The sequence below is a fragment of the Sphaeramia orbicularis genome, chromosome 12 (genome assembly GCF_902148855.1).
Source record: "Sphaeramia orbicularis chromosome 12, fSphaOr1.1, whole genome shotgun sequence".
NCBI classification, from domain to species: domain Eukaryota; kingdom Metazoa; phylum Chordata; class Actinopteri; order Kurtiformes; family Apogonidae; genus Sphaeramia; species Sphaeramia orbicularis.
In genome coordinates, this window is record NC_043968.1 from 15,367,735 (window position 1) to 15,381,268 (window position 13,534).

General features: G+C 35.8%; 1 protein-coding gene across 2 annotated transcripts; it reads right to left on the reverse strand.

Annotated features, from left to right (window-relative positions):
• Positions 1 to 234: 234 nt before the first annotated feature.
• On the reverse strand, positions 235 to 11,924 carry trappc13 (trafficking protein particle complex subunit 13). Of its 2 annotated transcripts, XM_030150293.1 has the most exons (13): positions 11,776 to 11,924; positions 11,054 to 11,122; positions 8,684 to 8,783; positions 8,510 to 8,594; positions 8,283 to 8,410; positions 8,047 to 8,119; positions 7,702 to 7,746; positions 7,276 to 7,293; positions 4,847 to 4,980; positions 3,173 to 3,371; positions 1,369 to 1,469; positions 1,112 to 1,259; positions 235 to 1,030 (listed from the first exon to the last, which is right to left on the reverse strand). In XM_030150293.1, the coding sequence occupies exons 1-13, from the start codon at positions 11,819 to 11,821 to the stop codon at positions 923 to 925; spliced, it is 1,254 nt and encodes a 417-aa protein (XP_030006153.1). In that variant the 5' UTR covers positions 11,822 to 11,924; the 3' UTR covers positions 235 to 922. The 2 variants fall into 2 exon arrangements, with proteins under 2 accessions (XP_030006153.1, XP_030006154.1); XM_030150294.1 differs by lacking the exon at positions 7,276 to 7,293.
• Positions 11,925 to 13,534: the final 1,610 nt, after the last annotated feature.

A 13,534-nucleotide genomic window follows, 5' to 3' on the forward strand; every position in this document is an offset into this window, starting at 1 on the left:
GAGAGAATCCAAGCATCTTAGCGAGTGCACTTGAACTCTAGTTGTTACTTAACAGAACCAGAACAATATTGAATGCCACTACCAATTTAAGTTAAATAAATTGAATTAAATTTTTTTTCCCCAATAGATTTTATAACATGATAAAATAAGTATATGATGCCATTCACATCTGTATCTTTTCATTTTTTTAAGCTTAGAGCATTTTTAATCAAAGTAACCAAAGAGACCATGAAATAGGTTTTAAAAGCAAATAATCAAAGAAAACAGTAATGTTTATTAACATTTATGCACATTTACAAGATTATTGTTAAAGAAAGAGATTTATATTATTTTACAACTTTATCCTCTGAGGTTGCAAAAAGAGAAATGTGAGCATAGAGTACTGTGCAAAGGTCTTAGGCCATTAAGTTAGTTGGTGTAGCAAAGTAATAGTGACGTACAAACAGTATGAATTTCTCAAATTCTCTGTCAAGATACAACAGGAAACAGCATTAAAAACAAAAACTTCAGGAAAAAAAACGTTCCTACAGTTTGACCTAAATATGACCTCTCTCTGCTTTTACGTCACTGACAATATGAGATTTACTCCAGTAATATTCTGGTTTATTACACCAGGTTTCACTCAAGACATGAGAACTTATTGTTTGGGGCTACTTCTTTTCACAGGATCAGAGGTCACTGTAAATGCAGACCTTTTCCTGTAGGAACCATTTAGCTGAGATTTGTTTGTGTCTTTAACACTGAGCACATTTCTCCTGTGGTTTCTGAAAAAAAAAATACTGAGAAATAAATATGTATCTCATTACAACCCTGCAAAAACATCCAAACCTAAGGTGGCCTTAGACTTTCCCACAATACCTTATGTACATAATTGTACACTTGGTCCATTCAAATCTAGAAAATTAAAAAGTAAATAAAATTTCTAGCTCTCGTTGCTTGTATACGGGCAGATCACACACACTTGTGCAATGTCATCATATTCGTAAGTCCTCTTCAGAAAAGTGTCTGTCAGTCTTAACCCGGAAATACTCTAAAACAAAGAAATACAAAAAAAACACATTACCATCCACACACAGATTAATGAGTAGGTTTTCTATTTGACTTAACGTACCTGAAGACCCTGCATGGATGAGAGGAGTGTGAGGGGCAGCGAGAGGAAGGCACCAGGACTAAGTTTCCCCAGCTGTCGCCCTGATATACCACACCAGTGGACTGATCTGGTATTACACATCTCCAGCACCAGGTCCATGGTTCTTTCACTAAAACAAACACAGAGCAGACAGAAGGTTACAGTTACAAAAGCAGAATGGTTGTCATTTGTACGTTGCATGAAATGGGAAGAAAACTGGCTTGACTTGGAGGTTTTACCTGCAGTTGGTGATTTTACAGATGATATCGAAAGGCTCCTCGATGTTGACAGTATCAGGAATCATTTCTAATGACAGCCGGATATCTCCGTACCCTGGAGCCTGGAGAGGACAACAGAAACACAATATCATCAACAGGAGAGAACGAAAAATAGAAGGCACCTTTATTTTGACAACATCAAGTCCTTGATAAAAAAAAACAAAAAACAAAAAACACTGTCATGTCATCAGTGCAACATTTTAGTTAAGTATAACCTGCTGTGTTTTGAAAATTTTACAGTTTTAAAATATCGTTAGCCTCGTAGCATAATAGCCTAAGTTATATTTTGCGCCATATTGTGATATCTGTGTAACTTCACTCCTCTAACACTGCTGCTTCATTTTGCACCATTGGCTATGTCCTGAAAAAAATGACTAATAATTATAATAACTAGGCTAACAATATGCGTTATTTACAAGGTACTACATGGACTTGTCCCTCGTCCCATGTCCGAGTTCTTTAAACCAAGGACTCAGTGGTATCAGAACCAGAACCTCCTTTAGAAGGGACTCTGAGGTCCCACCCAGAAGAACCACTTTTGGACAAAATATACTTTGTGTGAAATGAACTAAACACAGGAAATCTAGCGCTCTCAATAAGAGAATGCTCCACATATCCTACCTATAAAACTCAACTCAAACAGTGGCTAAAAACAACTTCTAGTAACGTTTAACCTTTTAATGTGTTTTTCCTTTATTGTTCTATTTCTATGTTTAAACTGTGATGTTTTCTGTTACCTGCCAAGGGACTACAGATGCAAATGAAGATTTTCACTATAATCCGGCACAATCGCATCTAATTTTGTTCAGTACAGTTGCTCATTAATGTGCATTGTCCCCTACCAAATACATTTTTCTCCTTGGCTTTTGAAGCCATGTGAGATGTTTGACTGTATTATTTTTATTCGATTGTTTTATTTGGTATTGGTTTATTGTTCTTATTTTTTGTTTTTTTTTTTTTATTGTACAGCTTTTTATGTTTTTTATTCTTTTATTTAGGTTTCATTTATTCTTCTGTACAGCACTGACTTTTTTTTGTACAGTTGTATGTCTTTTAATCTATTCTTATATTTTACTCTTTTATTTTGGTTTTTATTTCTTCTTCTATACAGCACTTTGGTTGTTATAAAGTGCTTTACAAAAAATCTAATTAGACAACTGCAGCTCATTCAGAACTCTGCTGCTAGAGTCCTCTCTAAGACCAAAAATACATCGGTGACCTCCTGACCCAGTATGAACCCACCAGACCCCTCAGGTCATCTGGATCCGGTCTTTTGTCAGTTCCCAAAGTCAGAACCAGACACGGAGAAGCTGCGTTCAGCTTCTATGCTCCACATGTCTGGAACAAACTCCCAGAAAACCTCAGATCAGCTGAAACACTCAGTTTATTTAAATCCAGGTTAAAGACCCACCTGTTCTCAGCTGCATTTGAATAGAGTTTGTATTCAGAAGTTCTGATCTGCACTGTTTCTTTTAAGCTTAAAGTTTTTATCTGCTTATCTGTTTAATCTGTTCATCCATTTTGTGTTTTTTTTTTTTTTTTATTATTTTTCTTTTTAATGCCCATACTTTTTATTGCTTCCCCTGCCCCCTGCTGTAATGCTTTTATGTTTTATGTAAAGCACTTTGAATTGTCTTGTACATGAAATGTGCTATATAAATAAACCTGCTTTGCCTTACAAATAAAGTTGAATTAGATTGGAAATAAAGTCATAAATACATAAATAAACAAAGACAGGGCACACATGTTCAGAGGGTCCACATACCATTCTCTGTAACTGGCTGGTCTGTAGCCTGCCCCTCTCCCCCAGGTTAGTCTTCCACACTATGTCAAGCTTCCCTATCACCGTCACCCCCTTGATGACGCCAGCCTTCTCTGCATACTCTGGCTTTGGCTTCAAACAGTAGAGGTACTGCCGCGTGTCCATGGGCTGCAGGTAGGACATCTTCCCAAATGTAGACTCTCTGGTAGATTTAAATAAATATATAAATAAATAAATAAATAAATAAATAAATAAGGTACAGGTCATTGGAAAAGCTGCCTATTGCACTGTACTACTGTATCAGAGCCATAATACAGTAGGGCTGGGTGATACAATGATGATGATAATAAGCATGATATAGTTTTATATCATATCCCAATATCATATTATACAGTGGTGGAAAAAATTGTTAGACCATCAAAAATCATCAAAAACAATGGTTATGCAATCCAGTACTAACTCCTGTGTGTACCATGTGACTAAAACAGACAGAAAAGAAAACATAGAATGTCTAAAAGCACTGTTTTTGGCAGTACAATGCCATAGATATTAATGTAAGAAGTGAAGTGATTTTGGTTACTATCAAGAAAATATAGAAAATGGATAGATATCAGCTCTGAAATTAAACTCTTATGAGCTATTTTTGTTGTTATCATTATATTTGTCCAAACAAATGTACCTTTAGTTGTACCAGGCATTAAAATGGACAAGAAATTGAAGAAAACAAGGGTGGTCTAATAATTTTTTCTGTGACTGTGCAGTGAGAATATTCCTTAGAGTTAAGCAGCTATGATTAGTGCAGCTGAATTTTACAGATACACATTTTTCTTTTATCTTTGGGCATCAACACTTCAGGATTTTCATTCAGGCTTTAGATAAAATGAACAGAATAAGGACAACATCACAAAAAAAACCTACAGGTGCGTTTTCTTCTTTTATAGGCTTTTGTCTTTTTTCATGTTTTTCAGTATTTTCTGTCTCCTCAACATCAACATCTTTTTAGATCTTTAATTGCCATTTCTGTCTTGTTTTGCATGGGGTTTTTTTGCCTTGTTGAATCTATCAGACCATTTTTATCTTGTTTTGTGACTTTCATACTGTTTTCATTGCATTGCATCTTTTATGTCATTTTCATCTTATTAATTCTTTTCTACAAACTAGAAGCACTCGGAGAGCGCAGACCTCCGCCAAGGCTGATCAGTGCCCCCCCCGCCCCCCCGTGGGCCCCCCCACGCCAAGGAGGTTATGTTTTTGCCAGGGTTTGTTTGTTTGTCTGTCTGTCTGTCTGTTAGTGTGCAACATAACTCAAAAAGTTATGGACAGATTTTGATGAAATTTTGTGGTCTGTGGGCCCCCCCACCCCCGATCACCACCAAAATTTAATAATTTCTTCCTTATCCCATTTCCAACAAACCCTGAAAATTTCAATCAAAATCTGTCCATAACTTTTTGAGTTATGTTGCACACTAACAGACAGACAGACAGACAAACAAACAAACAAACCCTGGCAAAAACATAACCTCCTTGGCGGAGGTAATAACCTTCTGTTTTCTTCAACTTTCACTCAGGTCCAAAAATACGCCATAAAACTCAAGGAAATAATGATCTGAAATTTATCAGTATGGACTAAATTGACAATTTCTTTTTAATCCGATCACCGGGTCCTCTGATACTTACCCATCGTCACTATTTGTGACTATGTTGAGCTCTGAGACGTTGTACATCATGGAGGGCTCTAGTGAGACCTTCTCCATGAACATGGGTGAAGTGGTGATGTTCTGGATCTGAGCCTCCAGAAACACTTCATCTGTCTGGAGGAGAAGGTCAGGGGTCAAACTAATATTTGACACTGAACTGGACCGACATCATCTCTAAGGTGAACTGAGCAACACATTACTTTCATCATTAGGTTTTAAAAAGGGTTAGGCTTGTGCAAAAACTCATACTACCATAAACTACTCCTCAGGTGATGTGAGTTGTATGAATAGATATAATTTAAGAGAAGATAAACATAGAACACTGTCTGGACTGCACAGATTGGGTTCTACTCAGAGTGCTCAGTATACCTTGGAGGACATAGTTAGTACATGTGCTGACCAGCAGAGTTTACAGTAGTACAGTAGAGGTTGCACAGCTGCTATGTTTGTCAAACTGCCAGTGCTTTTAAGTTGACGTGTCAAGTATCAACGACTTGAGTGTTTATAACCAATCTGATAATTATTCCCATCATCTTCAAAGCCTTTCCAGCAAAGATTTGTTGTTTTCCACTCCACATATTTAAATGATCTATAACAGTTACACAATCAGCTCTTTCATTCAAAGCTGTTAAATATGTAGATTTATGTAAATGTATCTTTGGCTCCCTTTACAGAAAAGAACATTGCTGGTACTTTCTCAAACACTGCAATCCAAATGACTGAATAAAAAAGCATTAAAGGAATGATATTTTGCATTTTTAAATGGAATTATGCATTTTAAAACATTTCCCTGTGGTCTACATAAACTGTAAATGCTCTGCTTGGGTCTGAATTCTTCATTAATTCAACTCCACAGGCCCATCTTCAACCCAATTTCTGACTAATGACATGGTAAAGGTTGTTTTGAACCCTGGCCCTTTAAATGCACGAGTCACTTCACCCCCCACCCCCTCCAGGTTGTTGGCCGAGCTTTCTGTCCCGTTCAGCCACTTGTGTTCGTTAATACAACCAACAAGTGAAACTGGAATCAGCTCAAAGTTTGGACATATTTTCAATTTTTACTACAACCGCTGCTGCTGACAAAAAATTATGGCGTACTTGGACAAAATGTTCGTCGGAAGTCTTGACCTTATATGTGAAAATGTTGTGACGTAACTAATTGTAAAATGTAACAAATTAAGCAGGAATTAAAACGGGTTGTAGAAATCCACTCGATTTTTGCCGGAATGAATATAAATATAGCTTTGCAGCACCTGGAGGATTCAAATTCAAACTTTATGAACTATTAGGGTCCAAATACACAAATAAATGTACCAAAGAATGATAAAAGTGGGTTTAGCAAAGTATGACCCCTTTAAGTATTAACTACTATCCAAAAGGACAATTCTGACACAATCTACAGTATATGTCTCCATGTCCTTCTGTATGAGCATGTAATAAGGAACAGGAAAGTGACTGACATAGAATAAAAGGTAGTATTTTTTTTGCCAAAAGTAAACTTAGGTTACTGTATTTTTTAATATAATACTAGCAACAACTAAACAAATTGAGCACATCATAAGTATCGTAATGTAATCTAAATTGGACATTCTTTGGTCAGTAGGTGATGTTTCGGAACAGCAGCACTTCATGGTCTTTAGAACTGTGCAACCTCAACTATACAGTAAGATACAATAAGAAGGAAGCAGAGATTAGTTCATGCCTGCAATTCATAGTTTAAGAACTGACCCATGAACCATTCTGAATGAGGTTAATGTTAAATCACAGAGCTTAGCACCTGGGGTCCATGCAAAGCCATTCCAACCTCAAACATCTAATCAAATATGTCAGTTCATTAATTGACTTCTGTTTTAATCAATTCCGACCTGCATCGAATCAGTGAAATGAAAGTAACTTTGTTGTTCTATCTATTCATGGTAAGATTTTTTTTTTTTTTTTTACACCACAATAAAACCCGTCAAATGAAAAATACAGCTGCTGAAAATGGACTTACGTATCATTATCATTTTCCCATTGTTTGCATCATTATATACAGATTTCAATTCCATTTTCAGGGTACTTTTAGAAATCAATGCAAACCCACCCACCACAATTTGCCACCAGAAATGTCATTTTCAAAAAAGAAAAAAAAAAAAAAAACTGTGCATGATGAGTTGGCAAGAAAGCATGAGAGTCCACAGAAAGGGCAAGAGAAAAATAATGGAAAACTCATGTCAACAGTTCATGTGTTAAAACTACTGCAAGCATGTTGTTTTACAGCTGCTTTATTATAGTGTTTTAAAAGGCTTTTTTAACATCTATACATGTGTTTCCATTTTTTATTTTGCACCTTTCTACTGGCCTTATAGAAAGACAAAAAAGGATTAGGAAAAGCTGATGTTCAGCAATGAGAACAGAAGAAACAATTACCACAGAACTGAGGTCACTCTAATGGAGAAAATAAAAATACAAAACACAATAATAATAAACAAATGAAGTTACATGCCAAAGATGATGACAATGAATATTTGCATTCTAACATTACAAGCTACTGTATGAAAATGAGGAAAGAAAAGCTTTTTTGTCTCTTTTCAGGAAGTGCCTTGATCTCCAGCTCTGAATTTAGACTCAATACAAGTTGAGAAGGCACAAGGGTTTCCAAAGAGACATTATGCCCCTATTAGGATATGAAGCATGTTATTGACTTCCATGTAATAGAAAACATTTTTTTCTATTCAGCAGAATGGTGTGATGAGAGATTTACAGTAAGGGCACAGAGTCTGTACACTGACGACTACATTTCATATAAGAATAGAATGATGCTAACAGTATAGAGCCGAAGAACGGTTAACTTACCTCTGCATTGTAGAACTTTGTTTTCACGTCCAGAGGCTTTAAAACCTGATTGAAAATAGATTGCAAACTGAATGCAGGGGTTTTCTCACACTGTTTTTCCATTCAGAAAAAAAATAGTAAGACTGTTTCTAAAATTGATTATAATCTTAAATAATTAAGAAGAAAACTGGTCTTTCTGAACATGCTGCAAAAGAGAAGGATGAGTTCAACAACTCACTGCAGCAAGACTATGGGATAGTCATTATGTGTGGTTTGTTGTAGACATGTGACATTTGTCAGGCCTCTACCAAGCCTCCACATGAGTTTACTGCTGTCATCTAATGAGAATGCTCAAATATAACTCACCTGGAATTTGAAGAACTTCCGAAAATATAGCTTCTCCCCGTACTGAGTAGTGTAACTGACTGCACAAACTAAGCTGGAAAACAGGACATGAACAAATAGCATGGAGTCGTTTTCATGTTCAACTGTGCTTTATACTGTATTAACACATCAAAAGTGAGCCAGCAGGATATTTTTGGTTTGTGATGGGGTGTTTGTGCACAGCTGTGACAAAATTAGCTCGAGAAAAAAAGACTTACATGTGTGTTCCGATTTCTTTGACTTCGTGGTGGATAACATCGTCAATGCAGCACTCTGGTTTGAGCTCTGCCACCGCTGAGTTCGACGCAGAGAGGTTGAGTCTCTGTGAGCTGGTCTGTAGGTCAGCCTGGAAAAAGTCACATGACACAACAGGATGATTATGATGGAAACGGAAAGGAAAGCTGTGTGATAATATGCACATGGTTGACAGGTAACTTAACAGTACCTTCACAAGAATATCCTTTACAACTTGATTGCTGTCATTGTGCACACTTATGTAACTGGAGAAGGTCTCACCAAGGAAAATATTTCTGCCATTCAACAATAGAGAAAAGTCAAAGAACGGAATACACAAACAGTAATGGGTAATCAGAGTTTACTGTGAGTTTGTATGTAATACCCAAAGTTCTGTGGTAAGGTAAGCATCTCTCCGAGCATCAATGTTTCTGCTCCTTTGATGGTCGATGGGTCCACTCTCATGAGTTCACCAAACAAATCCCCTATGGGTGGAAAAACAGAGTTGTAGTTTCTGTATACTGCATTGAACATGAATTAATCAATTTAAACTATGAGTTGAACCACATAAAATCTGCACATGACAAAAGCCCTAAACAGAAGTCTGTCTTTACTGTCCTTCCTATTTTCTGCAGGGTTTTACAAACAGCTGCAAGATACTGCCCATCTGTAATCCTACCCCTACAGAAACTTATATGATTAAATGATTAATCTTATGAAGAGTCTAAAGTCGAGACTTCGGTTAAAACTGAAATAAACTGACTTCATCTTTCTGAAGTCAAATTTAATCACTTATTATTTGTGAGCTTTATATCGCTACACTTCATTCTACTTTTATATAAATAGCCAGCCTACTTAGAAATGTCATGGTGATTTATGGTTTATGTGGACTGGGGTTCAGTTACCAGTGCTGCAAACACATTGCTCTGTGTTGAACACTGCCCAAAGGCAAAACAAACACTGGAAACTCTCAGTGGGACTGCCATCTAAATTTGGGAGCAGGGTCTTGGATTTTTGAGCTACAATGCAGATGTTCACAGCCAATACAAAATACATATGAGGTTAAAATGTATATGCAATTAAACTTTTCCTCCCTATATTATGCACTGAATTCTATTATTTTTGTGTACAAATACATAGAGGTAATTCAATAATGATATTAGCAAAAGGTTTTTACATAGCTGATTTTTGACTTACTTACTTTTGTATTAGTACATCATCAGTAATATTATGCTTATTACAGGCCATTGCTGTAACTGTAAACTATTTTTTCAGCATTCCCTTAACAACACTGTTTAACATCTGATATGAGATTATTGTATGAAACATATATCATATACATCACTCTGGGTGTCAGTGGAAACAGAGCACCCTCTGCTCTCAGTCCCTCTTGTGTTCCCTGTTGTGCAAGTTAATGTGAAATGGTGGCACCATCTTCACAATGTAATGATTAGACAAACATTGAAGGTTTCTCATCAAATGGCATAAAATGAAGCCTAAAAAATAACAGTGAACATCAAGCTACTTAAAACTAATATTTAAACCCATAAAACAAAAGCATCTGTTTTCATTATTATAAGTAGGGTTGGGTCAGGAGATAAAATGTCTGTTGTCATTTCAGTGTTACGGATGACTCTTGATTTCAGTCATTTTTTTGGTCTCCACTGAGCTCTAGATAAAACACAATTATAAATAATTTGTTTGATTTAACTATAATTAGTATACATGCAATATAACAGCTACAACAACTGCATAAGAAAAGGTGCAGATGAGTACTATTTGATTAAATCTAATTGTTTTTAAGTAAATGAAGCACTATTAAAAGGCAAAGATTGGAGGAACATTCAGAATTAATGCATTGGCCAATTCAGATACATTTTGAGTTGTTGCAGAGCAAGAAAGTTATCTAACAGAAGCAGTGACGTTGAAAGTGCAGTCATTCAAAAACAAAATCTCAATCAATTCAATATGTTGCCTAGCCCGATTTAAAACCTTATTGAGCAATGTAAAAATATTACATGACAGACATTTTCCTATTGTTCTTCATCTTATAGAATAGAATAGAATAGAATAGAATAGTCTTTATTGTCATTGTAACATGAAACATGTACAATGAAATTAAAAAGTGTCCACCAGTCAGTGCATAATAAAAACTCCAACAACCAGACACAAACATCACAATAGCAAATAAATAATTATAAAAATAAAAACAAACAAACACACACAGCCATTCATTCAATCATTGCACGATCTCCATTACTGTATATATGCATTATGTTACAGATTGCTTTTTATTAATATCCCCACCATCTCTATGAAGCATATAATCATACTGTACAGTAAACATCAATAGCTTGTTAGCACTGCTGCCTCTATGGTACATGATCCTGGTAGGAACCCAACCCAATGCCTGCAGCTTTACTGTGTAGTGTTTCAGTGCTGTCTCTCCTTCAGTTTCCAACAGGAATAGCATTACCTGGTACAATTCTAAACATCCTGCTGGATTTGATTTCCTGACCATTTCAACATGCCTTGTTAAGTATAGATCTGATTATCCACATCTAAACTCATAACTGCAACCCAAATACAGATTCATATCCACATGAGACTTTCTTTAGCACAAGTACCACATCTCCTGTTGTCTTGCCAACAGCTTTGAAGTTTAACTCCTCTTTTGCTACATGTCTGCCTGACATAAAAACACATTCATTTATAGCTCTGAGTTTTGACATTTTACTGACATAAACAGACTCACCTGGCAGGTCTCGATCCTCACATGTCACTGGCAGATTTGTGAAGAGTGTTGGCTTTGTTAACCGCATTACTGTAAAAGAATGGGAAATATAATCCATATAATTTAACATATGTCCGATACACACCACAAGCATCTGATAAGTGAAATAAACTGAACAGGCTAGTGCTGTCCGATTTAATACTCGAGCTGCTAATATAGCAGTTATTAGCATCTTAGAGCAACACAAACTGTTCCACACCACTTCCTTGTCATGCCATGGATAGTGCATTTTAGGTTGAACAAAAAAGAAAACGAGCAACCCCGACATGCAAACTTTTAATTCTTCAGGTGATGTTATCTTACTTTACTGGTAATTTCCCCATTGTTAGGTTTCTTTTTCAGTTGACCTAGCTTACGAAGTTAGCCGAGAACACCGCAGCCAAAGCTAGGTAACACCTTGGTATTCTCTGCGGAAAATTTATTGTTGCACTTCCTCTTTCTATTTCAGATTTTACATTTAATTAGAAAATGTTAGCAGCTTTTTAAATCTACGCGTGTCATATCAGTTTGGAATGCAACTGTCAAAATGTGAAAGTCTGACACTGTCTTGGTTATAGTTAGCATCTTAAAGGAAAAACAAATGACAACAGTCTAATGCACTGCGGCATAAAAACACGTTTTATTCCGTACAACGTCTGGCAACACCACTGTCTGTTTGCTACTATCACGTACTACAAAAATACCTTTTAATGCGAGTAGGTGTTCCTGTTTCGCTTGATTTACATCCATTTTGAAAGATGAAATGACGGGTTATGCTGCAGCTAAGCTAGCTGGTTGGCCGTGTTGTGACAGGCCAGCTGGTGCCCTTTGACCTCATAGGAAGTGAATGCATTCTTCTTCTCTGTCTTCAATTAATGTCTCTGAGACGCAGCGCCGCCTCCAAGGGTTCACAATCCCTCTCCTTTTTCCTTTCTTCTGTCGACTAGAAGTGGCCAACATGAAAACAAAAGTTCTCTCCAATGAAAGCAGAGGCGCGTCTTAAAGCTGATATTGTCCGTAAACTGTGTGTCGCCAATTATTTCAGTGTTTTGTTTTGTTTTGTTTTTTTTACAAGGGATTGCAAATAATCACCACATATGGTACTGCAGTGACCTCCAGTGGTGAGTGACTGTATTACACTTGGCTGCAATAACTGCAGTTTCACTTATTTCCTGTTTATTAGTGTCTTACGGGAAAAGAACAAAAGGACAAAAGGAAAAGACTTAGGTCATTTATTTATTCACTCAACTCTGCAGGCAAGTAAAATGACCACTGTAAAATGTAAAAATATACTATAAAAAGGTTCAACAAATACAGTTTGCCATATATTAAGGTATTAAGAAGAATGCATCATATCACATTTATTTTTGATAAATCCATTTAAAATGCTTTATTAGGAGTTTACACATCTTTGAAAACATGTTGAATATGTATACTTGTTAAATGAAACATCTTGGAAGTATTGTGCAGTTGAAAAACATCCTCTGTGATCCTGTAGCACACAGAAGCCTGTAGGGAGTCCACTTATTATTGCATTATTTTATTTATTTATTTATTTATTTATTTATTTATTTTATTTCGAACATAGAACAAAAACAACAGGGGGGAAAAAAGTTGAAAAAACAAAAAATTAAAAAATATTCAAGAAGGAGCAGGATGAAGTACAACTTATATACTCCCGCCACCTTACCCTATCTTTTTCTACTGATCACAAAGTCACGTCAGTTCCTTAACCCTTTCGTGCACGAATTATGAGAACCTTAATCAATTTTTTCCTGAGTGTTTTTATTCTTCTTTAGGCATGAAAAAAACAATGCGATTGAAAATTTTCTTCTGAAAAATAAATTTAAAAAAAATAAAATAAAATAAAAATAATTTAACAAATTTTAAAAATATATATAAAAAAATAATAATAATGAAAAAAAAAATCTTATGGACCTATTTTTCATGAAGTTGCAGAAATGTCCACTCAGCTGGACACCACACGTTTAATTTTTGACACACAGAAACATGTATTTACTGATAAATTGTGTGAAAACTATGGGGAGGGCTTGTGATTCTGGGGGTTTATGCTCAGAAGAGATCTACATAATGTTACCAATTCATGTCAGAAAAGATATGTAGTGTCTTAAAACTTTAATAAAGATATGTGTGGAAAAAAAACCCAAAACAACGAAAACAACAAAATCCATGAATATAGAAGAGAAAAGCTGTAGAATAGCTGTCCACTGTAGCAACCAGTATGCATGAAAGGGTTAAAGTACCTTAACAAATCTTACATATAATAATAATAATAATAATAATAATAATAATAATAATAATAATAATGAATTAGATTTATGTAGCACTTTTTCTATGAATGCATGCTCAAAGTGCGTACAGTGGATCCATTAATTATTCACTCTCACATTCTCACTCTGGTGGTGGTAAACTACATACGTAGCCATAGCTGCCCTGGGGCAT

What these genes read in the sequence shown, in the direction of transcription:
- trappc13 (XM_030150293.1), bottom strand. Translation starts at nt 11,821, where the DNA reads ATGGATGTAAATCAAGCGAAACAGGAACACCTACTCGCATTAAAAG. An exon ending in GGAAGTTCTTCAAATTCCAG is followed by an intron (nt 7,747 to 8,046) that starts GTGAGTTATATT and finishes ATTTTCAATCAG; the next exon opens with GTTTTAAAGCCTCTGGACGT. An exon ending in TGTAAAATCACCAACTGCAG is followed by an intron (nt 1,260 to 1,368) that starts GTAAAACCTCCA and finishes TGTTTGTTTTAG; the next exon opens with TGAAAGAACCATGGACCTGG.